We start from the raw sequence: 26,589 nt of genomic DNA on the forward strand, positions 1-26,589 counted from the left end.
CTTGCCATGGCAATTCAGAGCATCAATCCATTGGTATGTGGCCATCTTTTTTTTTTTTTTCCTAACTATATGGGATAATAGAAAGAATGGGTTTACAAGGACACCAGGGGCTCGGTTTTTAGTTATAGGGGAACACAGAGAACCAAAAGTTGGTTGTTGGAGCCTTGCCTTTTGTTTTTCAGAAAACAAAGCAGATCTACGCATCTTAATTTATTGTAGTCATTTATATTATTAACTGGCATCCACATACGTGAAACAAAGATGTGAAAGTACTTGGTGTACTTGTCCGCACATCCATTTACCATCAATGTGTACACGGTACAGTAATGAAGCATCATTTAACTTTGCTGATAACAGGGACACACCTAGCAGCTGGACTATGTATTCTCCATGAACAGTATTTAAAGAATGGTGCTCCATATTGCTTGTAAACAGAGACATGGCATCAGGAAATCGTGGATTCGAAGGTCATTTGCTAATAATCTTGGTACCACAGAGCTAACATGGCAATTGTATTGGTAAATACCTCATGGGCATGGGAGTTGACAGAAAATCCCCTAATGGGGGGGTAACTAACAGACTAAGGACATGCAGTGATTACAGGACTCCATCCTGGTGGGCTCAGGGCCTGCACCTTCTAATCGTCTTCTTCATCCTCTTCATCACTGTCTTTCATGCTGATCCCCTGCAGGCCCCCACCCTCGCTCACTGACGCGGTGGCTTCCTCTACAGTGAGGCGGTTCCGGATGGTTTCATAGGTCTTGCTGTTTAAGGTCGAGTCCAGAACCCCTTGCAATCGGAAATCTCTATAGGTTTTCTAAGGAGGGAAAAGACGCAGTGATAAGGGAGACCTCATCTCCATCAAGAGGAAGGAAAGGACACAGTGCCTGTGTGGGTGTGAGAACAATGACCTTCAGCTAAGTGTCACACTTTATGCATTGTCAGATGCAAAGCCACCATGCTCGGAGCGCACTTGCACTGAAAACTGAGATTATTCATTGAATGACAGAAAATGAGAAATTGTGACAGGATAAACTGTATTAGATGAGACAAAGCAAAGAACATAAGCTTGTGTTTATTCAGTTCCATAAAGGGAAATGTTCCATAATTGTTTTGGTTTTTTTTTTTTTCTTTTTTTGAGGGGGGTCTGTTTTTCTCTCCTAGGTTAGTATAATATAATATGATAGACAGTGTCAGGGGCTGGCTATAACATAGAAATGGATCAAAGGATGATGGTATTTTGCAATTTCTGTTGCAGTCTGGTCTTTAATATTTTTAAGGCTTGTTACTGCATATCACTCTGTCTCATTCACAAGACAGACATATGTATGTTGGTATATGAAACCTATTACGGGCAGCCACAATTATGGGGAAGATGGAGCGCTAATGCCTCATCAATATGTTGCAGGCATGTGACTCATTTCTCATCTCCTTGGGAAACAAGTGTATCAATTCCGTTCACAACTTCATGGTCTCAGGGAAGAAATTTGGCTCTCTTTCAAGAACAATGGTTTGGTATTACTGTACCACAAGTTCTTTCTTTGTTCCTTCAGGCGATTTCTCTCGGATTTCCTTAGGTATCCCAGGCACTGTTTTTCTAGAAATCCCTTAGCGTTAATTGAACATGACCAGCAGCGTCTGGCTGTTGTGTACTTCGTGAAATTTTTTTTTTTAAAAGGTCTCTAACTACAACTCTTCTTATCACACTGCATATCATTTCAGCTACTGATTCTGCTGTTTCTCCTATTGATATGGGAAACTTGCTAAGGGACAAGAGAAAGACTGTTAACATACTTCACTTCCATCAGGATTTTGTTTTTTTTCTAGTCCACCTAATGCAGTTGGAATGCCAACAATTACAATGTCATCCCCTCTTGAAGGTCATAAGTTGCAATGATGGCAGAGTTAAATAGTGGATGCCGTTCATCTCACTGAAGTTCAATAAGATTCGGGCTGAGATGGCCACACGTCCCCTTTGCCATTTATGCCCGCCGTCCCCGCATGAAGATTCACGGCACCTTCTTTCCCTCTTAAAAGCAATCTGGTTTCAATACTAAATTAAACGATCATCCTAATTGTGGATCAAGCTGCAAGGCTCTCCTAGGAGGCTCTTCTGAGTAGCTAGGTAGCTCCCTAAACTGTGTCCTCACCTGGAGGGGAAGGGCAGGAAGCTGAGAAAGCGCTAGGCATGGCGGAGATGATTAATCTCTTTTTTGTACTTTTCAATCAGTTGTTGTTACCACTTAGAATACCATTGTTGTTGATAGTATATATAGGGAAAAGAAAGTTAGGAAGTGCTGCAGAATTTTCCTCTTTCTTCAAATTCCTGAGCAGTGTCCTCCAACTAGACTCTCAATGCCTAAGAGCAGGGACTGTATCTATCATTTTTCAAGCCTCCATTTTGTAATATTAGAAGTAGGGGCTCAATTAATAATTATGCAATGTTAGATGAATGAATAAATACTTGCTGAATAATGAGTAAATGCAATAAACGGGGTGAGGGTAAAAGCAGGAAAGAGAACCAATTGTCTTTGGAAGTTTGCCTTGAGGAGGAGATTGCTGGGTAATGCACTTGGTAAAGAGGTGGTGAATTCTGCTTCATACCTCTGTGTTACAGCACTAGTTAATTGGGCTACTTTGGGCAAAAGTGAAGGAGTGAAGGAGTTCCTTTGGCAGTTTCTGTGTCCCTTCTCCATGGTTCACGTCTGTTTTTTGTCAGAGGCTAAGAATAAATCTCCTTTCTGACTTATATTTTTTCTTAATAAAAACACCGCTAATTGCAACCTTCCTATAATTGATCTGGAAATATCAGTAATGGGAAGACTTTAGAAATATTAAAAGTAACATCTTTTTTTCTTGTCTACCCAGGAAGGGTCAAAGAGAAAAATTCCCCGAAAGAGTATTTACATGTAGAAAAATGGAATTCAAGTAGTCAGAGGCAACGGCTAGTGAAAGCTCCTTCAGGAACAGAAGTAAAAATATATATATATGTCTATAAGAAAATTAGACTGGGTCTGCAGTACGAGTGCATGCATTTGTTTTTTAAGTGCTATAATACATTGCTGCCTGTAACCTTCCCTGGGCGGACTCTTTGTGAGATCAAATGCAGATGATAATAATTCTTCTTAATTACACTCAACGGAACAGTAATTGGTTTTAAGTTAGCACTGGGGTAGAGGAGCACCTTCAATGAAATGGTGCTAATCCGAAAAAGACTAAGAAGTGGAGTGGAATATCGGGGGTGGGGAGGTGGGCTTTTGGCAAATTGTTAAGAAATAGAAAATCAGCTACCATTTATTGTTAAAATATTTTTAAAAAGACCTTGTGCATTGAATGAGATTTTTGCATACGAATGTTTTAAAACCCTCTATGGTGAAGCATCAAATGGAAACTGAAATGATCAAAAACGTATTTACCCCCTTCTGTGATCTTATTATTTCATGTAAACCACTGAGATTTCACGCTGAAATAATTATCATTAGTCCAAGGCGCACAGACAAGAACAGGGAAAAAAGCTACTTTCAGGGTATGTTATCTCACCTTTGTGATCCTTTACATTTGATTGTATACACGCATTGTAAGAGAAACTACTTCAATTAACTATGAGAACAATATTGATTTGCATCCTGATAATGATCATAGGACATATTTAGAAATAGCTGGAAGTAAATATTTCTATTAAATTAATTGTGGCAAAATTTTATTTAATTAAACTAGAAATGAAATTGGTAATTGATGTGATTAGCATAGTGGTACCAAAAGCCAGCTTTTGAAAAGTCTAATGCAAAGGGCACAACAGCCTCTGTGGTAGTTTTGCACAGCAAATATACAGCATATTTTCCTGATCTGTGTAAAATACCACATTCCTTTTTACGAAATTTTCCTTTGCTAGCTGAGTAATTATTTAATCGTACATCCCACAGTGATTTCATGGCTTTTTCCTGCAGGAGATACTGTTTTAGAAATCATCATTTTATGTGTAAACTAATACTCTCTGTGTTAAGGGAGCTCTGCAGCTTGTCAATAAAATGCATTTCAGTTAGTTATTTGCGAAGAGTAATAATTAGTTTTTCCTTTACCTTTACCATCCTAATTAGTGTTTTCAACTGGTAAATGTGAAGTTGTAAGTCCATCCGGTCCGTCAACCAGGTGCAGATCACGTTCATGGAGCTGTTGTACCATTGCTGAAAAGAGAGACAAAAGTTCTCCAGCCAACACATCATGGAGCACGTACAGAGAAGAGAAGGAGCGGGCCCCAGAGGAGCACCCCACTCTGTTCCAGGAGGAAACAAAATGGTTAAAGAGAATTTGAGCGCATGGAGATCATGAACGTCAGCTGCCACAGTATCACAGGGAACACGATCAGCCTGAAAGAGCTTGGTTTGGACACTGAATCTAAAATAGAACTTGTCTACTATAGACGTCTCATCTGCAATTAATTCATAAAGACCACCTTTTGCTCTTCTGATTCTCCTTTTGGTTGGTTAATTTTATTCAGCTGAGATTCAAGCCACTGTTTATTTCCTCTTGCCATTGTTTGGGGGTGTCCAGGAAGATAGAGGCTTCTCCATGGAACCAACGGATAGTGTCACTTGCTACTTACCTTTTTGAAAGATTCAGACCCTGGCTTCTTAGGACAATTCTGAGAATTGGACTGAGAACCTTAGGAATTCAAGGTGAAGTTTACTTTCATTTACTCTATTGGGGCAATCAGACAGAGACAATGAGCGAGGGTTTCTCTTTAAGGGCCAAATTATACCCCGGGCATCTTACGTGCCCTTACATTGGCTGTGCAATCTGTTTTAATCTTAACACCAAAAAATTATGGAAGATGAGAGGAAAAAAAAAAAACCATCTACAAATGAGCTCATTTCAAGCTGTTGAAATCATACTTCCCCTTAAGGGGGTTAAATTTTGCTTCTTGTCTGTGAAAAATGCTTGAAGCTGTGTCACTTTAGACTGCCACCCCTGTGGTGCAGGAAGTCTCTGGTGCGGTATAATTTTGCAGTACTGCTCATATATTCATAAATCTCACTCGGAGACATATGAACAGTGTTATGAAGTGTCAGTATGAAAAAAAATCTAATCTTTTAAACTTCACCAGGTTTCATTACGCATTGCCGCTTATACCAAACAATTTACAAATAAAATGAAAAGGTGTGGATGGACCTATATATTTATTTATGGGGCATCTATATGAACTGTGCACAGAAAAGATGTTAAAAAAAAAAAGAGTGGTTAGAGAATTGAGACGATGCATACTCTCATGCTAACCAACACACACACACATACATACACATGCGCACACACGCGCACACACATTGCACACCAGTGGGGATTTGAAAAGCATAAATAAAAACATGTTTCTGATGGTAACTCCACCCTTTCTCACCTAAAGATCATCCAAAATCAGTTTATGCCTAACACTCACAGTTTTTCCAAAGCCTTGTTTCTGACTTAATTTCTTTTAAAAAAATTAATTTGGGTTTTTACTTGCAAGGTAGGACTGCCAAGTTTCACCTTGCAAGAAACGACACAGTCTCAGCCATGGCGTGCAGAAGCCCTCTTTGCAATCTTTCATTTCTAGGCTCCTTCTTCATCAGAGCCAACTGTGGCTCTCTTTGGAGCCCAGCCGTAAGCAGGGACCACACTACCCCAATGGAGGCAGCATTGCAGCCTCACAGCCAACTTCTGCTCTTTTAAAGATCATGGAGGCGAAACTGTCAGTTTTAGGAACCTTCTGTCCCTCCCCAGGGAGCAGGCGGGGTGGGGGTTGGGGGGTGGGGAATTATTTCTTGTGATTTGCAGTTCACTGCATGGAGGGAGAGGATTTGCCCTGGTCAAGCTGTTTCAGGCACTGACAGGTTTTTCCCTCTAGGAGTGAGAACCGTTTTACTGAAACTTTTTTTTGGGGTGGGGGTAGTGCTGTTGGGGGGGTGTTTCGACACCTCCTGCCTTGGGATTGTGGCGCTTTTGCTGTCAATGCATCTGGGTTTGTTAAGAAGAGGTCTGGGGTCAAGAATAGCACTGAGTTACTGCTATTTCTGCAGCTCTACCTTCTTCTCAGCAACTGGGGGTTCCCTTGTGCTCACTCCAGGTCTCAGATTCTACACGGTCTAGCTGGATCTGACATGCAATCTAGGGGCTTGAATAATCACTTTGAAAGACATGAACAATGTGCTCCTCTTCACCCCCACCCTCCTGCAACTGGAGAATGACCTTCAAAGAACGTGGGTGACCTCCTGGGTGGCCAAATCTACAAACCCAGGACCTCATAATGGGTGCATTTCAGGGACATAAAAGAGGAATGTGGCACTCTGGCTTCCAGGCAGAGGTGGCATTTTGCTTTGGCTGTGACAACAGACAAACCGGCGCTGGCTTATATCACTGCCAGCAAGCCTTGTACAACATGCCTTTTTCTCTTTGCTGAGAGACGTGCCACCTTTCAGGAAAAAAAGCATAATGCAACCCCTACCCCACCCCCAACTCCTTATTTTATATAAGTAGTTTCCATTCTTGTAAATGGCTTTTGGGCAGTGAGAAATAAAAAGAAAAAGGTAGAATACTATCAATACTCACTTCTGCAGCTGAAAGGGTAGGGAAGTAGGAAATGCATGTAGCAAAGGATCAGTGTATCACACTCACAGATTCCCACCCCAGGAGAACAAGAAAGCCCTGGAACATCCATGCTTTTCCTCCTGGATCTCACATCTAGCAAAAGAAGTGTAAAAAATGTATGATGCCCCATTGGCTACACATTTAAAGAGGCAAAAGGGAGTAAGTCACTCCTTTCCAAACCTTATGCTCAGTAGATGAAATTGGAGGCACTTTTGGATGCTGCACAGCACTAACTTGATTTTCCAGAAAGGCGCTTAAAGGCATTTGGATGTCAGAGAAAGTAGGAGTCACTGCCTTCTAGAACTTTAAAATGTTAGAGGTGAAAGGGAGCTTTCATATTATCCTTTGCGGAGGAAAAGGAAACAAAGGCCTAGGGAGGTGAAGCCACCTGCCCACTCTCCAAGGTCTCCAGGATTAGGTACAGGATTGGAATCGTTGTTCATCTAATTACTCCTCCCTAAAAGGGGATTGTGGTGTACTGGTCGTGGGAGCTGATGGTGAGCCTCTCTCTCCAATTCCACATTCTGGGATGGCACATTGATAGAAACAATCTATGGGGGTAGGTTTTACAGTCTGGAAATTGGCATTTGCCACAAGCCATGGCATTTTTCCTTTCAAAGGGCAAGGGTTAAATACTTATCAGGACATTACTGGGCACTGGGGTTGCTCCTGCTTTTCCTCATGCAGTTCACAGGGCTTACTAATCAGGTTTTACTTTATTTGAGATGGATGCTAATACAGCAGATTTATTATGATTCTTCAAAAGAGGAAATTAATAAAACATTTTAAGTTCTCCCCATTTTGTTTTCTCTTTGAAACAGACATGCCTTTTCCAGAGATATCCTAACACCTGGGCACTAAAATTTTGGCAAAATGTACTCTAAACCCTTAGAAATAAAAATGGCAAGCTGATGGCATGTACTAAGTAATTAAATATAATCACGACTCCTCTGAATTCAGGTATATTAATTGGAAACTTCCTAAATAAGGCTAATTTAATCTACAAAAACCTCTAGAGTAATAAAACCCCCAGTACCCTGGGCACCTTTAAAATATGCTCTCTAGGGATAATTCTGTGAGGGTTTGGAGTTGGAACCCAAAAGATATCTGTCACAGCTATGGCCGGAGGATAATTGGGTCCTTGAAAACCTGGGAATTTCTCCAGTAACTGCAACCAGATCTGAAAACTCTATCTAAGAGGAGCTGGAAGACTGATCTAAAACTTTGCCATGTAATTCTTCTTTATTCCATTCTACAGTTTTCATTTTCTTTTTTTTTTACATCTTAAAAGCACAGGTTTATTAGGAAAAGGAGAAAGAAAAAGAGAGGTACCTGCATAGTCACAGAGGGCCAGGAGAGCTGCTCTATAGTGTCATCATTATGAGCACAGGTCTTACCTGTCTTACCTGGGTCTGCGATCTTGGTCAATTTCCTTATAGTCTCAGAGACAATTTCCTGATCAGAAAATGGGGTTTAATGAGCCTTTCATAGATTTTTTGATGACTATATGAAAAACTGCTAGTAGGGCCTCCCCAGTGGCGCAGCGGTTGAGCGCTGGGTTGCGAAGCTGCCCGCGGCCTCTGCGGCGCTGGTTCGATCCCCGGCTGCTCCCCGGCCACCGGAGGAGGGTCCCACATGGCGCGCAGACCTCTCCTGCCGCCCGCTGCTCCCCTCAGCAGTGTACTTCGGTTCTTCTGCCTGCTCTGCTCCCCGCTCTGGCTCTGGTGAATTCTCTCGCCCTCCCGCGCTTCTGACTGTACCCAGTGCATGTATAAACCAAACAAACAAACAGATAATAAATAAATAAATAAATAAGACATGCCTCTAGAAAATTAAAAAAAAAAAAAAAAAAAAAAATAAAAAAAAAAAAAAAAAAAAAAGAAAAACTGCTAGTAAAGCTGTCATCACAGTGCTGGGCATGTAACAGGAGCCTCATAAATGCTAGTTAGCTACTGCCCCTGCCGCCACCACCACCATCATCATCACAATTATCATCACCATCCCCATTACCATCATCTCTCTCCTCCTTTCTCTTTCTCCACCTAAGGGATACAATGAAACCAAAAAGAGAGAACAAAAAGCAAAGCAAATGGCCAGAGAGAACCATGTGGTGGTGGAGGAAAGGATTTCTGCTAGTCTATCTCTGGAACTGTATGCCCAAATCTTGCAGGACATGTAATTAACTCTTGGCAATGAGAGTCACTGTAAAGTAATTTTGTGGCAGATCAACACACCCAAGCCTATATTATTATCCTGGGTGCATAAAGTTCATTTTGTACTATATTAACCTAATTGAAATACTGAGTTAAAGGGATTTAAGACAAATAATGAGTGATTTCTCAAATACAATTTGGATAAGTTACAGCTTCAGCTTGGGTTAACTACATTTAATTGTGGGTAACCTCGGGCAAGCTATTTAACTCTCTGGCCTTCATTCACCTCTTGTGGCTAATTCCAGTACCTACTTTATAGGATAGGTGAATGTGAAAAGAGAATTATGTAAAGGGCTGAGCAGAGTGATTGTCACATAGTAAACACTCAGTAAAATCAGCCACTGTTATTACGCTCAGAAACCTAAGATATACTTTGAATATACAACACAAAGTAATTTTCTTAATCCATTTCTAGTAAAAGCTTAGGTAATTAATATACATATCTACTCAAGTTACACATTCTGCCTTTCAAACACACTGACATCATGAAGAGTATAAAAAAACATGTCTCTATTATATTGAGGTTCATGACAGCCGGGGTTATGGGGAGGGATGTAAGGTGTGGGCTTGCAAGTGTGGGGTTGAATACTATCTTCAATAATTTGATATTTTGTTCATTATGGATTTTTGCAATAATTTTGATTTTTAAATATATCAAAATATTATTTTGATTATATTTTTTGACTACCCCTTAAAATTTCCAACTCAGAGGTGACTCATTCACCTCTCCTTAGTCCCTATTCCTGGGTTCACTATTCTCTTGGCAACTTTTTCCCCTGGAAGGACTTCAGGATTGGGAGGTAAGGTAAATAATTCACACCTCACTGTACAGTATAGGGTTCACATCAAATTTGGATAATTCCTAATCAGCAAGATAGAAGTTAATATGGTGATGGCTGCTGCCTTTGCATCTTCTGCCATCACACCCACCCACATGAGTCTAAATTCCTGGCCTCCAACTCCATCTTGATGTTAATTTGATGTTCTAAAGAGGCCTTCCTTTTAATGATTCATTTGTTTTCAAGGCAAGCCACCTATCGTACATGAATGACAATGAAACAAGGAATGGAGGCTGAAAGGAGAGAGAACTAGTTATTGTGTTCTCATACTCACTAATCCCCATCAGAGGAGGCCATTCTATGAGACTTTAGCATATACTGTTTTAAACAAAGTACTATTTCATACAGGATTCCTAACACACATGCACATTAATGAAAGTAGTCACCTATTCATTGAGCTTTGAGCCCCACAATGTGCAAGCACTGCGCACAACATCCTACAAGCACTATAGAATCATTCGGTTGAACTCTTAAGAAGCTGACACTATTAACAGTTCTGTTGCGTAGATGAGAAAAAAAGGCAGAGTTAAGTTAAATAAAATAGCTTGTGGTCACATAACTAGGGAGTAGTAGGACAGGTTTCAAGTTGGTTATTTACCAGTATTCCTGCATGAGCTGTCGCATTCAATTCAATACAATACATTTTTAAAAAGTAACAGCTTTTTGATACAGAAACAGCTCCAGTTCTAGGTGTCTTCTCAGAAATCATTCAGCTCTGAACTTCAAGGACAAATGTGTGGTAGGATAATGCTGTTGAACTTGTCTCCCTCAGAGCCTCTGCCTGGCTTGGTATTGAAAATATTCTCATTTTTATGAGCTTAAAATGTTGCTAAGCAGAGTGTGGGGAGTGAGATCCATTCTCACGGAAAACCACTCAATGGTCTAAAAGGGGTAATTCAGGATCTGTAGCTAATTCTGAATGGAAACAATTAGAAAGAAACAGATGAGGGATGAGGGATACCATTTCTTAACTAAAACCAACCTATTTTTTCTTTTCCCCTTAGTCCTACCTGACCTCTTCTCATTTTCTTTTAGGTTGGTAACTCAGAAATTGTCACTGGAAGAAAGTTTTTATTCTGGGTAGTCTGGATTTTCAGTCAGAAAATATAAATTTATCTTTATTACAATGGGTTGAATTTTCCTAAAAGAATTTTGGAGATATGAAGTTATAATATTGATCAAAATCTCAGTTTTAAAAAGCTATGTATCATAAAAACAAAAGCAAAAACTATGCGTCATAAACTTTAAAATTTTCAGGGAATAGGAGAGTAAAATAGTAGCACCTTGGAGAAATTTGGTTTCATGTGAAACTAAAGAAGGTGTCATCAGGCAGCACTACAAGAGAAACAATTTTAGGCAGAATCACAAATCCAGTGAAAATAGTCTAGTACAAAACTCAGTTCTTCCTGTGTTGCTATTTTCTTTAAAGAAAAAAATGCATTGAAGTAGAATATGCACAAGTTATCACTTTTAACAAAAACACACACATACATACACATTCCCAACAAGACATGTTGCCTCAAGCCTGTAACTAAAGTTAGTTAGTATCATAAAAATTAGTTCTTCTAGAAATCACGGTTTTTGGTCTAAGAACTAATAAACATGGAATGCACAAGTATACATCTTCACACACTTTCTCAGATTAAAATCTTGTGACTCTGTCCAATATCTTCAGCATGAACAACAGTTGAAATTCACAAGGATCTGGGTTCTATTTGTCATTTCATTTTCAGATATGTATTTCCTTGGAAATGGTAAAGCACTAAATGCCTGGGCAGGTCCTGGCTACACTATACAGTACTGTGTCAAGTCTAACTGATCATTTCTAGTCTCACTTTGCAGATGAGGAAACTGAGACTCAGAAGTGGTATAATAGCTAGCAAGAGAAAGAGCCTGACCTCTAGAAGTTGAAAGGGACTGCAGTCTTGTGGTTAGTGTATGGACTTGAACAAGGTCTTCCTTGTGTGTGAATCGATAATTTTTTTTGGTGTCTCTGTGCCTCACCTTCCTCATCAGTTAAATGGAGGTAAATTCTACTTAGGGTAGCTGTGGGGATTAAGTGAGTTAGTACATGTGGAGTGTTTATAGCAGTACCAGGCACATATTAAGTCTTAGCTGTTATTATCTCAGTCACACTATACTATCTTGCTCCATGAGCAAGAAATCACATCTCCCTAAGTAGGAGCTAGCTAGGCTTGTTGAAAGCTTTCTGAGCAGCTTTCATTCTTCTAAAAATGTCTGAGCAAACAGGTTATTTGGTAACATGTTGATAACAAACCTGTATTTCTGGACTGAAGAAACAGTGAATGTTGAAGAAATTTTATCTTTCCTCTGGAAAGTACCCTTTCTCCAACTCAAAACAGTCACACACCAGAGAGACTGCCTTAGCGCCTTGTCTGGAGTGTCTAATGAAGAAAGGACATTCTGTTTGTTGGCAAGGAGTCAAAGAGAAAGATAATAATTTGACCACACCCATGTGACTAAGTTCTTTGCTTTTTGGGACACAAAGGAAAGAACCTTACGACCTGTTTAAATTGCTGTATTGAAATACTGTAATGAAATCTTTTACATTTGAAACTTTCAATGCATATTGCTTCTTTACAATTTGGGTAATTTAAGAGCATGTGAAAAGCATCATCCAGGGTTTCTTTACACTGCTACCAAAGTACCTATAGCTTTGTTAACTTAAGTCACAATTCCACAGCCACAGGGGTCTTTCAAGTGTAAGAATCGCCAGGGATCTGGTTGTATTCAGTGTTCTAATCAAGATTCACAGAAGGTTTGACAAAGAAACCTGGGCTTGTTATAGTCATCTATGCCAAGTGGGCAAAGCACTAAACAACTTTATGCAAGTTTAAGGATTTGTCAAAGCTCCCCAAGGGATGAACAAACACTTTCTAAAAGGGCATATGGTCTAAGTGTTTTTAAAAATGGGCACACAATTGAAAAATGCAATCTTTTGCTTTAGTTGAGTGTTACTATAATTCAGGATTTGCTTCACCAAAGCCACTGTTCCTAGAAAGGGTATTTCCCACTATCTGCTCCAGGATGCTCAGCTAGAAGTACACAGACAAAAAATATCAGATGCCAAAATCAGAGGATAGATAACCAGAATGACATTCCACATTGTCCCAAATGTGCTTTTTAGCTGAGAGTGTTTGCTGTTGTTGTTTGTATTTTATTTATTTACCTCTGTAATTCTTTGGATGCCATAAAACTATTTTCTTGAAAGCTTTGGAAATCTGCTTGGTGCCATGGCCCTTTAAAGCTGCCAGGTCCGAGACTCTGGATTGCATCCCCTCTGCAAGTCTCACACAATCCAGACTGATGGGGAAGTCAAGGCACCTTGCTGAAGCTGTGGTTCCAGAAACTATTGTTACCTACAACCTGGGGCTGACAATATTCAACTACTCTTTTGCGTCTAGCCTCTTCTCGTAAGAAATAGTACAAATGAAATAATATGTCCGAATGAAAATTTTGAAAACTAGATTTAAATTGTTACGGCTTAAAATACTTGATTCTTCTATAGGAACATTTATCGCATTTGGTAGTAATATTATTTTAAATTCCTTAGAAATTACCTAAATTATACTTTAATTTTCCCCCTAAAATAAGCAGTCAAATTTTAGCTCTCTAAACCTGAAATGTGGAGAAATATCCACTGACATTTCAAAAGAATGATCACAGTGATGAATCCATACTTGAATTCCTGACTAAATGCATTTGTAGCTTTTCATCCCAAATCAAGCCCATCACTATTAGTTTCCTGGGGAAAATACACAGCATAGTTCTGAAAGATCCTTTCTGAAAGCAAATTAAGCTTAGCTATAGAGGGGTCTCTCTCTGGAAGACCGTGTTTGTAGTTTTTAATGATTTGATTAGCTTGTTGGCAATCTCAGTAAGCTATCCAAGATACTCAAAGTCAGACTAAAAACATGTTTGCTGCTTCTGAAGTAATCAGACTATATGGAACTCAATGAGCCACAAATTCCTTTGTATTCTGTACCTCCCCTCACCTTGTCTCAATATGGTTGGTGGTCAGCTGCAGAGGTAAGGGTCTCTTAAAGGCTTTCTTTCCAAACAGCTATAAGATATTGCTGGAAATAGTTATCTTGGAATGAGAAAACCAAGTCAAAGCTCATCTCACAGATACTTAACCTGAAGACAGGAAGGCTTAGGGTAGGAAAGGAGAGGTACTGATGTGACTTTCCAGTTATGGATGCTACCTAAACTCAATGTGAATACCACACTTCTATCCTTTCCACAACCTAAGTGTTGCTATGAAAAGATGGCGGTCCAGCAGTTCCCCTTTTGGATACAGATGCCAAAAAGCTGAAAGTGGGATACTGAAAGTGGGTTCATTATTGGACTATTATTCAAAATAGTCCAAAGGTGAAAGCACCCCAGATGTCCACTGACAGATCCAGCAGAACAGATAAACAGAAGGTGGTTTAGACATTCAATGGAATAGTATTCAGGCTTCAAAAGGAAGGAAATCCTGTCCCACACTCTAGCATGGAGGCACCTTGTGGACATCATGCTAAGCCTTAAGCCAGGGAAAAATAAGACAAATACCGTATGATTCCATTTATATGAGTATCTAGAATAGTAACATTCATAAAAGCAAAAAATAGAATGGCGGTTGCCAGGGGATGGAGAGGGGGAGACGGGGAGTTGTTTAATGGGCATGGTTTCTGTTTTGCAAGATGAACAGAGAGTTCTGGAGGCTGGTTGCACCACAATGTGACTATACTTCACACTACCGCACGGTATACTTTGAAGTGGTTAAGGTGGTACATTTTATCTTATGTTTATTTTACCATTCAGACAAAAAGATGGGAAATGAAAAATCACTGCATACTGAAAAGGAAACTTCACTTAAGAAATCTCTGACATGTAGCAATGTACATATTTCTAATCTGGAACACCCAACCATGTTTCACAAAAGCCAAAAAATTCTTTATAAAATGGATGTGGGCATTTCACTTAATACTAGGATGAAGGCAGTTTCTCAAGGCCGAGTTCTGAGACTGTGAAGAACAAAGAAGAAATCTGGTAGCATTTGCTCAGTCATTTATTTGGTTTATTTAAAACATGCCATGGGGCCAACATTTCAAAATCTGTGAAAAAGAATTAAATGAAGCCCAGAGATGAGAACTGAGAATCCTCATAGAGGACTGGGTCCAAACAACAGAAAAGGATGCATTTTTCACACTGCATGACACGTCACCTCATATGTTTTCACAGAGACTCCCTGTCCCTTGCCGACCCCCGCCCCCCGATTCTCTGAGCACATAATTGATCAAGCGGCACACAGCCCCGAGACCCAGGATCCCTCTGCTCAAAAGGGCAGCAGTTTTCCCCATTCCGAACCACTCCTACCACAACAGACTTACTAGGGTTTGGAATGTGTGTTTAGGAAGCCCTTATTTTAGGAAACAATTAAGGAGAATTAGGCTAATAATTCGAGGCAGGCAAAGCTTTTGCCCTTTGCTGAGAAATAACTCCTACATGGAACAGTTATACTAATAAAAATCATGTATTTCTTAAATGCCTCAAAATGATCTTTGCATCAAGCTTGGCAATTAACACTGCCCCACTGAGGAGCATTTATTCCCCAGGCTAAGGAGGATTAATCTCCCTGTTCGCTCGACCAATGTCTTCCTTTGGTGAAAATACAGTATGAGGCTTTGGGCTGGGAACAGAAATTTCTGCAAGTGGGAATTTCACAGGAGGCTTAATTCCCTTCATCTTAGAGGGTGGCCAGGTGGAAATGAAGGGCTGAGTACCCCCTGCCAGGCCCAAATGGAGGCCCGTGCCAAGGATCTTCTTGGACCAACCTGTTCTTGACCTCTAGGGAAGATGGAAAGGCCTTCCTTAGGTGACCTAGGCCTCTCCTATTGAGGGGATTTCTCCCTGCTGCTTCCAGGCCCGCTGTCCTCCTCACTTTAATGGACCTTCTCCTGGGCCTCCAAGCCTGGGCAGGAAGTGACCGCTGGGCAAAAGGGGGACATAGACCCACAGACCCTCCTGGAGGACGCTTTGTCTCCCTGACAACACCCCAGCTGGGGGCCCAAGGAACAGACTTAATTTCTTTTCTTTCTCTGCCCACCCTCCCCGCTCCATACTTCTTTCCCTCTTTCTCTAGACGCAAACGTACGACATCCAACATAAAGTTGCCGAAATAGCAATCTTGTCTCTGAATATATAAATTGCAAAAATTGATATGAATAAATCTGCAAGTAGCACACTGATTGTGGCACATTTTATCAAAAAACGGCGCTCGGTTGCTCGGTGGCTGGGGAGGGGGGTGGTGTCATTACACATACAGAAAAACATCTGCAAACTCCCAGTTTCTTTACTTAGAACTGAATGGAGGCATGACCTCCTGTTCCTTGCCATGAACCCTGAGTTCACACTCATATTTTACATGTTACAGGAAGCCACAGCTCGCCCCAGGGGTGCTGCAAACAGACACGCAGAAGCCAGATGTAGCCCCCCCTGCTTCTTAATGCACCTGAAGAAGCCGGCAACTCGACATTCAAAAGCTGACATGCTCATAGCTTAAGGTCACTTCAGATTTTGTAAAGAGGAGGACAAAACCAGGAATGCTTCTAGGGCTGGGCTGTCAGCAGGGAGGCGGAGGGATTACAAGAAACCTGTGACTCTGCCTCTTTCTGCCTTTGCTGGTAGTTTTTTTGTGTGTGAACAAGTGCCATACAACAGATTGAGCCTCGTATAAAGGCCTGAGACTGTGCAAGGGCTCCCCGCTGGGCCTCAGCTGTGCTTGCAATTAGCAATAGGCACGGAGTGATTTTTGTTGGGGTAGCGGATGGCAATGCGAAGTGACAAGTTTTATGGGGGAAGTTGGGAGTGGGGATGCTCTGCAAGTTTCTCTTTCTTTCTTTTTCCCTTCTTTTTCCTTGTTCTGCTAAAACCCTTCCTGGGGAGGCTGCAACCTCCCGTTTCAGTGAAAGCTATTTCCCCGCCTCGTCATTCAAAAGAGTCTTAACAAAATTGTTGAAAGAATATTTTTCTCAGTGCTTCAGAATGTGGGTTTTCTAGGTCAGGGCTTCCTTGCTGCCCTATTTAATGTCAGAAATACCCATTTGCCTCAAATTAGCAGAGATCTTGGAGTTGAGGGCAGGAGATTAAGCATACAAAATTACTCAGCAGGTGACAGTGGGGTGGATTTGGGGGTTGAGAAGTCTTTAAAACTGACTACAAGACATTATATACTTCTGACAAAAGAACATAGTAATCCTACCTGCTTGCTTTAACCACCGTTGTTTGCCTATTATTATGTGCTTTAATGCTCATGAGAGCAAAACTATTGCTGATACGACTCAATTACCATAGTAACTCACACCAGTGACCTCTTATCGCAGGGCTCCGGGCCCAGCTAACCAAGCAAAGAGTTTGTGTCTTTTTATTTATTTAAACGGCAACATATACTTGGACTGGAAAGCTCCAGAGAGAGAGGCTACTCCTCTCTTTGTCTAGGACAAGAACTTGTTTTGAAATTTCGAGGAAGGGCCTTTCGCCTTTTGAATCTGAGGTGGTTCTGAAGTTTATGGATTTGAGGCTGTGGGATGCCTTCAAAAACATTATGAAGACTCAGAACAATGCTCTATCAAAAGAAAGGAACATGTGTGTGCTTCAAAGGCCAGCAGCCTCCCAGCTGCAGGGCAAGTCGGGCTCCTCATTCTGGCCTCCAGCTATCCTCTCCCAAATTTGGAAGGAGAAAAACTGGACACTCTTTCTGGGGATCGACTGTTATTTTATTCTATCAATGGTAGTGGGGTTAAATGCAGATGGGACAGAATGACTACTCAGAGGGATTTAATTGCAATTTTTTTTAAAGAAAATAACAGTAATACTAGCAAACATTTCCACCTTCGAATTTTTCTCTGGCCTGCAAATACATATATGTTTACTGTGTACTTGCTTAAAAGCTATTGGTGATTCATATTCATAGGTTACATTAGCATGTTGAATGCTCTGAGAAATCTTGCAGTTTAGAAAACCAACTTTGCCTCCTGTCTTCTAAAGATATTTGACGAAAGAACCACGTTCCTCATGAACCATCTACTAATATCTCCCAGCAGACTTATGTTCCATGGCATCCACTTTGGAAGAAGGTTCTACAGTGATGTTACTAATAATAATAATTAGGAAGAACGACGACAAAAATGATAGCAAATGGTAAACGCTATGTGTCAGGCACTGTTCTAAGCAGTTTAAATTAATTGAACTCATTTAATTCTCCTAACAACCTCAAGAAGTAGTAACTTTTAAAAATCCCACCTAACAGTTCTATTGTATATATTTATATGAATTTGTTCTTTATGAAAAAGAGAAAAATTGAAATAAACCATATCTATAGAATGGGCTTTTAATTTTGCTTATACTTCTCTTGCTTCTGACTCTCAAAAGTTCTTGAAACCCAAGGGCTCCTTAAATACAATTTTTTCTATAACTTCATGCCCTATTTAGTATTAAATGAGCACTGCATGATTTCCTGTAAAACCCTTCTACCTTTGAACTTGAAGTACAAATAGTGAAGTATACCTTTCTGCTCTATCTCTTTTGATTAGCCTTCAAAACCCTGCTGTCCTAAAAGAAAGAATCCAATTTAGGTATCGAAATTAGATCTGTGCTTGCCTGTACACAACATGACTTCTGAAACTGCTGGGTGGGTAAGAAATTGAATAAAAATGTAACTAGTGGTCAAATCCTGAATGAAAAAGAGGAGAGGGGCCCAACATCAGCTGTTCGAATACCCTCTGACTGATCAGTAAGACCCCCTCAAAGCAAATCAAGACAAACTCCAGTTTCTGTAGCAACTGTCAAAGGCTGACATCTAACTTTTGCCAAATAAACTGGGGAATTGTGATATTTAAGAGAAAAGGAATAGTTCTCTTATGTACCTGGGTTTTCTCGTTCAGACTATTTCTTTTTCCAAGAGACATAATGAGCCCAATGTGATTAAGCCCCAGTCAGTCAGCTTCTAGGCAGGCCTTGCCTGCCACCTGGGCCGCCCAGGGCAGGTGTGCTGTTTGGGCATTAACAAACTGACCACGATTAACAATACCTTTTCTGGGGCCTATTTTTCTCTGGATATCTTGGGGATTTAGTCCTGGGCCTCTCTGTGCATTGAGAAAATAGACCCCCATGCCTTTAGCCTCTGTCCTCTCAAAGGAACCTACTGTTTTGAGAAAATGGATAGTTACAATCCAAATTCACACTTTCAATGTCATCTCAATCATTTACAGCACAATTATGTCAAAAACAAAATTCTAGTTTTGGTGGCACATCTCACTACCTATTATCCACAGGAGAAGTGTGAATAATTTTTCTGAAAACCACTCTGTGAGATGCAAACAAGCCCTTTAGAGGTAGGAGAAGGATTCGTCCATCCTATGAACTGAATTCACATTATTCAAGAACAGCATCTGCCCACCCCCTGATTGCTTCTTAGGTACGGCAAACTGCATTTAGAGTTAACTGCATTAATTCGCAAGCAGATTGACGTAAGCAACTGAATAAGAAATTTGCATACCATATAGAAATGATTATAGAAATGATACTCTAAAATAAGGATTGTAACGCATGTACAGAACGGAAAGATGAAGTGGAATGCCAACTTTGTCTTTTTAAAACAGGGTTGGCTAATCACATTAGGGCTAATTCCATAATTTGCACATATGAAACTTTCCATAGTCATGAATCATGAGAGTTTTGTGAGTCAAAGTCAAAGTTCTTACGCAGGAAAATTCACATTCACTTCAGGGAGTCGTTTTCCTGGACTGAGGTTGTTGAAATCATTACTCTCAATTTACAAAAAAAAAACCCCAAAAAACAAAAACCCCAAATATGGCCTGCCTCATCACATATTTTCCATGCTGTTACATAGAAAAAGTTTAGATAAATAGGTAAATGGAATGCTTTAGATTAAACCACAAAGTGGTTTCCAAGCTGATGATAAAAGGACACTAACATGCCAACTGGGAGACACTGAGCCCAAGAATAGCAAGGCGACAAAAGCTAACAGCTACATCTGGCTCCAGAATCCTTTCCCAAGTCCTCTAAAGTAGTTTCAAAATTAGCTCATACATCACCTGAGTGAGCCCCGGATCTGTGCAGAATGATCCCTCATAAGGGAAGGCTATCATTTTTAGGAGCCAGAGATGATACTGAATTGTTTCCAAAAAGCAGTCAGTGGAGAAGTTTTGGGTTCAGGGACAATGCTCAGATGCTGGCCCAGGATCTGGAAGGGAGTGCAGGGTTTCCAAAGGGAGGGCAGAAAGGCTTGAAGGCAGGAAGAAAGGTAGCAGGAGACGGGGCAGAGCACCGCAGTGTGGATGGACTGGCAAACGCTTCCTCAACTCCTAGGAAGAAACATTTGGGTATGCAGAGCGAATGCCCCTTTAAAGGAGGCCAGGGAAGAAAATCCTAAGCCCGGGGTTCAGGGATGAGGAAGAGAAAGACAAAGTGTTGCTTTTAAAAAAGTCAACATGTGTTTCACCGCGTATAGCTGGGTTCTGCTTCCCAGTGTGCCCTTTCCTCTTGCTTTATTTTTAATCCCTGGAAACCATATTCCCCTCTTACTACTTCTCACTGCGTGAGACTCTCTGTTTTTTTCTTTCTGGGAGGGGGTTAAAAAAAAAAAACAAACCTGACATTTGCCAGATCACTAACCCAAACTTTATCCCCGGAATCCTGACACCCCCCATGTCTGGAAAAGGCCTAAACCTCAGACCACTGTCCTTACACAAGACACATATTTGACCTTGGTGGGTGTCCTTGATATCTACAGATGGTTTTTGGATCCACCAGCCTGGAGCTAAGAAGCTTTTATCAGGTCCCCAGTGAAGCATTTGGATGGGTCTAGGAGCTGAACAGACAGAGTTAAACTGTAAATTAGCCATGAGTTAATATGTGCGGCCTGGATCACCCAGCCTTGCCATTAATGCTTCCCGTCCACAAGGCTCCCTCCCCCTTCGTCCCCACCCCCTCCCTTTTTTTGAGGCGACAGAATAAGAAATTAAACACTTGTGGGTTCATTCGAAAGAGTGAATGAAATTGAATAAGCTCTCAGTACTTGAGGCGCACAGCAAGCGCCTGAATGGGGCAAACCTCCTAAGTTGAATGGAGTGTCTTTTGGGACCAATTTGTCTCTTTTCACTCTTTATTCTTCCCTTTTTGCTGACAGATGTACAAAGGCGGAACTGCGCCGTGCAGCTTATCCGCATGCACCCACAGCAGCTGTCACTTTTGTCGAGCAAGTTAATCAAGCAAATGCCACCATATCCCACTTTCTATAAGGAACAACATGTTATAGACAGTAGTCTTGCTAGAAAGAGACTTTATTTTAACTTTGATTGGCTTGGTTCCCCGCCCCTCCCAACACTTCCCCCTTCCCCCCAATCCCCAAAAGGAGGGGGTGGGGTGGGGGATTTGTCCAAGCCAATGATTTGGCCATGATTTTGTTAAATTTAATAATAATATTGTGTTTTGAGGCTGACGACTCATTTGGGTAGCTTCCTAAGGACTGAGGGATGCCCTGGGTCTGGGTTGTTTTGAGCTTGCTATTGTTTGTGCTGGACTGTTAGGTTGTGTGTCTAAAGTTATAAAAAGAAAAGCTGAGGGCAGAAAATAGTATTAAGCCAAGGATGTCTTGGATTAATTTTATTCTCTTCTCCTTTGTAAAGCAGGTTGTGTTATTTACATATTTCTTTTGATAAACCCCCTTGCCTGGGCAGGCTTACAAAGACTGTGCTAAATACATAATAGCATTTCTTTGTGTGTGTCTTGTCGTTAGAGAGTTCTTTAAACTGAATGCCCAAATTTATTTCTAATGTGCACCAACAAATGCAAACAGGCTTGCATTTCTCTAATTCTGTGTAAGCCAATTGGGGAGACTTTAAAAGAATTCCCTCACGTCCACATCCATGTCCCCCTGCGCCTCAGTCACCACTCCTTGGTGATGTTCAGAAGCCACCGGGAGAAGCGAGTTTCATTACCCAGTGCAAAGTGCTGACCTCAGACACCACCCCTGAGCCTCCACTCACTTATTAGAAAGCCGAGTGCCAGATGCGGACATATTTTGAATAAACAAACTCTTTAAAAACAATGTACACAGATCACTGTCCAAGGGATTTGCCACTTTCAGGGGTGGTGAACAGTCGGCAATCTGATAAACCACTTAAAATTTCAAGAGAAAAAAGCCCAAATCCTTCCTTCCTTGCCTCTTTCCTTCTCTTCTCCCCTCCCTCCCTCTTTCCCTCCCCCTTCCTTCCCTTCCTCTTCCTTCCTTCCATCACCTCGTCACACTGTCACACTGTTTATTGTAAGCTTTGGCTGGAAATAAATCAAGAAAGAACTTTGGTGATACCTGATCGCAAATTTTCACATCATTGACAACCAAGGCATTATTGGATAATGACCACATAATGATTTAGTAGCAACTACATTTGTATTATGCATGAATTGGATAACCATGCTATTGTGTAATTCTGGATTACTTTTCCCCTCCTGTAAAGTATTTCTGATCTGTGAAATCACATAGAGCCATTGAAAACTTAGTTATGTGGGTAGGTTAAAAGAGTCAACAGGGTCTTGTAGGAAAATCTTGGGCATTGTTGTCTAATAATACCACTGTGTCAAGCTTTGCTTAAGGAACTTAAGCTGCTACCCTAAACCATTTATCAACTGTCTGGGATGCAATGGTATTGTGTTACCATCAATCCCCCCTCCACCCCCAAACAAACCACAAAAGTTTATTCTTATGTGATAAAAGATCTTAGACAGAACACAGAGGGAGATATAGACCGAAAGCTGAAACCCACCCCTTAGTTGGGCCTAGGTAGAAGTGCTTTTTGCAGCACATATGGTATGCAAGCTTCCCTACTGTGCTGTGGTCCCCCTCCACTGAGGATGGGGTTTCACCCTGAAATGGGTTACAGTAGCGTTTCTGGGATCTCCCACCCTTAGATTTAGGTTCCACTGGCATTTGTCGAACTCGAGCCCAGTGAGCATCCCCACATTCAAGAGGAGGCCTGCTCTGGCAGAGCTGAATTGTCATGAAGGGGCCTGTCTGATTAGCCATGCAGCTCCCATCATTGTTGGTGGACAAGCCATGACTAAAACTAACTTCAACTAGGAGGTCATGGGGTTGCAATTTGTCTTGTGTGTGGATGGGGTACCACTTGGAAAGTAGCAACTCTGTTACAATAAAATCCCTAGTGGATGAATTTGGGATGTAGATCATTGAGTAGAGTATAGATTTGGGAGCATACATTCAAATAATTAGCTTCATCCCCGTAAGATATTATGGTTAGACAGAGAGGAATATGATCTAGCGTTGGTCACTTCCTAGGTTTCTGAATTTGAAGTCAATTGACCTCTTAGTGACCCAATTTCTTCATCTGTAAAAACCTACCTTACAATGAAATTATGGAAATTGCATGGATTATTACATTTCAGTGCCCAGGACAGTATCTAGTACATGGATAGCACACAATAAATATTGGTGCTCATCAGTCTTAATAGCTGTAAGATAGGGATTATTGGGTACCCAGCTCTCAGGGCTGCTATGAGGATTGAAGAAAAATAACACCTTTAACTTACTTACTTACTAAAACCCTTACTACTAAAACCCTTAATCAACTGGAAACTTTCTCCCTCTTTGCCTTTGTCTTTTAGGAGAAAGCTATCCTTTTCCTTTTCCCCAAAGTCCTTGGAATTCAATCAAAAGAACAGCTTTTATCATGTGCTCTGGCTAATCAACATTTCAGCCTCATATTTTTGAGGCACAGTGTATGATAGAAAGAGCACTGTATTTGGAGTCTATGGAGTTATAATCTATGCAATTCTAGCCAATTTACCCTTTCTATATCCTCATGACTGTACAGGACATTTAGACTTACAAAGGGTAAAATCAGAGCCATGAAAGATCTTGAAAGAGAGTAGGTTAGATTAGAAATGGTTTAAATACTCAGTAAGGCAGCAAACAGAACTTAGGTATTTTAGAAACTGAAAAGTAGGAGTCTAAATAGAGAAGGTTTTCCAATTAGCCTTTACATTTACCAAAAAACTCAAATGGGCCAAAATAATTCATTGCTCATAAATTAACCAAAACACTACATGTTTAAAGCTTCTAGAAAAATCAGGTGACAACTGTAAAAATTCATAGTGAAATACTTAAAGGCTTTAATTACTATTTTTGAGTAGGAATTAGATATAAAAGACATCTTTGACAAGGTACACAAGACAACCACAGGGGGTAGGAATTCCTTAATACCTTTTTAACAGTTATTGAGGGCTCATATCTGTCAGACAATGTGGAGACAATGGTGAATAAGATGGACAAGACGGCTGCTCTCTGAAGGGGAAGAGAAATGGAAGAGCCACAGTTTCAGGAGACTGGGCACCTGGGGTCTTAAGTTCCTGGGAAAGCTCTCTCTGGACCTCAGGTTCCACCTGAAAATAAGAATAGTACATTCTCCTATCTCTTTGTAGTATTGTTCTAGAAATAAAAATTAAATGGTTAGAGAGTTGCTTTGTGGGACACAAAGCAGGAAATGTATGAGTAGAAATAATAGAAACATGTCTCCTCATAACTTTTATTGCCTAAGTTAGGATTCATTAACCTGACCACTATGACATTCAGCCAGATAATTCTTTGCTATGGGGAGCTTTCCTGTGCAGTGTAGGATGTTTACCATTACTCAGTAGATGTTGGTGACCTTGCTCGACTCCCTGCCCTCATCCAAACCCAAAGCTGTGGAAATCAAAAGTGTCTCTGGACATTTTCCAAATATACCCTGGCTGACAAAATCACCCACAGTGGTGATACTATTCTAAATCACTGGTTATTTATTAGGCCCTTGGCCTTGTTTAAAAAAAAAACAACAAAAAAACAGATGCCTGAGTCTTAACCTCATATCTACTGATTCAGAATTTATAGTATGTAGCTAGAATGTGTACATATTTTTCTTTAAAGATTTATTTATTTATACAAGCACTGGGTACAGTCAGAAGCACAGGAGGGTGAGAGAACTCACCAGCGCCTGAGCGGGGAGCGGAACAGACAGACTGACAAAATACACTGCTGAGGCAGCAGCAGACATGGCAGGAGAGGTCTGCGCGCCATGTGGGACCCTTGCCAGTGGGCAACTTCGCAGCCCAGCACTCAACCGCTGTGCCGCTGTGGAGGCCCATGTGTACATATTTCAAATTAAAAATATGTATGTAATTCTTTTTTTTTTTTTTTTTTTTTTTTTTTTTTTAAATATTAAATTTTATTTTTATATTCCCCCATACAATTGCAAACGCCCCATTCTGACCCCAATCCTTCCCTCCCGCCCCCCACCCCCCAAAGTGTCTCTGGTTCATAGTTTTTTTGTTGATTTTGATTTTCACTTTCTTATATTCATTTTCCTGGTCCCTTATTTAAGTTTTCTAGATTCCTGCTATGAGTGAGACCATCCGGTATTTTTCTTTTTCTTTTTGGCTTATTTCGCTGAGCATGATCCCTTCCAGCGCCATCCATGTTGCTGCAAATTGCATGTGTTTATCTTTTTTGAATGCTGAGTAATATTCCATGGTATATATGTACCACATCTTCTTGATCCAGTCATCTATTTTTGGGCATTTGGGTTGTTTCCAAAGCTTAGCTATTGTAAACAGTGCTGCTATAAACATAGGAGTGCAGGTGCTCTTTGGAATTGATGTTTCTGTGTCCTTTGGGTAAATACCTAGGAGTGGAATTGCTGGATCATATGGAAGCTCTATGTTTAGTAGGTCCAGAAATCTCCACACAGCTCTCCATAGTGGTTGGACCAGTTTGCACTCCCACCAACAGTGCACAAGAGTTCTTTTTCTCCACATCCTCGCCAACATTTGTTGTTGCTAGTTTTTAATATGTGCCATTCTCACTGGTGTGAGATGGTATCTCATGGTAGTTTTGATTTGCATTCCCTGATTACAAGTGATGTTGAACATTTTTCATATGTCTGTTGGCCATTTCATTTCCTCTTCAGAGAAGTTTCTTTTTAGCTCTTCTGCCCATTTTTTGACTGGATTATTTTTTTTGTTGCTGAGTCTCATCAGCTCTTTGCAGATTTTTGTGATCAGTCCTTTATCATTAGTGTTGGGTGCAAAATGTTCTCCCAGTTGGTGGGGTTTCTCTTTGTTTTTGTTATTGTCTCTTTTGCTGTGCAGAAGCTCTTTAATTTGATGTAGTCCCAGCTGTTTATCTTTCTCTTCACTATCACTGCTTTGGGTGATGTGTCTGTAAAGATGTCTTTGATGTGCAAATCCCGTAGTGTTTCGCCTATATTTCCTTCTATGTAAAAAATATGTATGTAATTCTGATACACCTTCCTGGCTAAGAATCATACACTAAGAGATAAAAAAGCACAAAGTAATATAGAAAGAATTTAGCCCTTAAAGTTATAGTGCTAATACCTCCAAGGCAAATATACAGATTCCTGGAATGGACTCATCAGCCAGGTAAAGTCATCCCTTGCATAGTTCTGAAAAGATGTCTTCAAGAGACGCTGAGGCTTATGAAGATATGGTATTGGTGAGTCAGGGATGCTCCTGGAAGAGGCAATAATGTCTCCCTGCCTAAGCATAGAATCCTATCTCTTTCTCCTTCCCAGATCCTAGATATCCTAGAGCAAGCCCTAGACCACCTCCTCTGCAGCATGATCTCTGGGGTTCCATCCCATTGGAATCTGGCTCTACTTTAAAACAGATTTAAGAATCCGGGCCTCCCTGGTGGTGTAGCCGGTTGAGCGCCATGCTGTGGAGCTGTTGAGCGCCATGCTGTGGAGCTGTTGAGCGCCATGCTGTGGAGTTTGATTCCTGGGCGGCCAGGTAGATACCCACATGGCATGGCAGACCTCTCC

General features: G+C 40.8%; 1 protein-coding gene across 1 annotated transcript in view; it reads right to left on the bottom strand.

The window, feature by feature from the left end:
- Window positions 1-205: 205 nt before the first annotated feature.
- The window catches only part of CADPS (calcium dependent secretion activator), a 445,600-nt gene continuing 419,216 nt past the window's right edge, over window positions 206-26,589 (bottom strand). Inside the window, 2 exon segments of the mRNA XM_054695215.1 lie at window positions 206-817; window positions 4,080-4,184. Coding sequence (XP_054551190.1) covers window positions 638-817; window positions 4,080-4,184 — 285 coding nt within the window. The 3' untranslated portion in view covers window positions 206-637.

This window comes from Talpa occidentalis, unplaced genomic scaffold, assembly GCF_014898055.3.
Source record: "Talpa occidentalis isolate TD23 unplaced genomic scaffold, MPIMG_talOcc4v2.1 talOcc4.10, whole genome shotgun sequence".
NCBI classification, from domain to species: domain Eukaryota; kingdom Metazoa; phylum Chordata; class Mammalia; order Eulipotyphla; family Talpidae; genus Talpa; species Talpa occidentalis.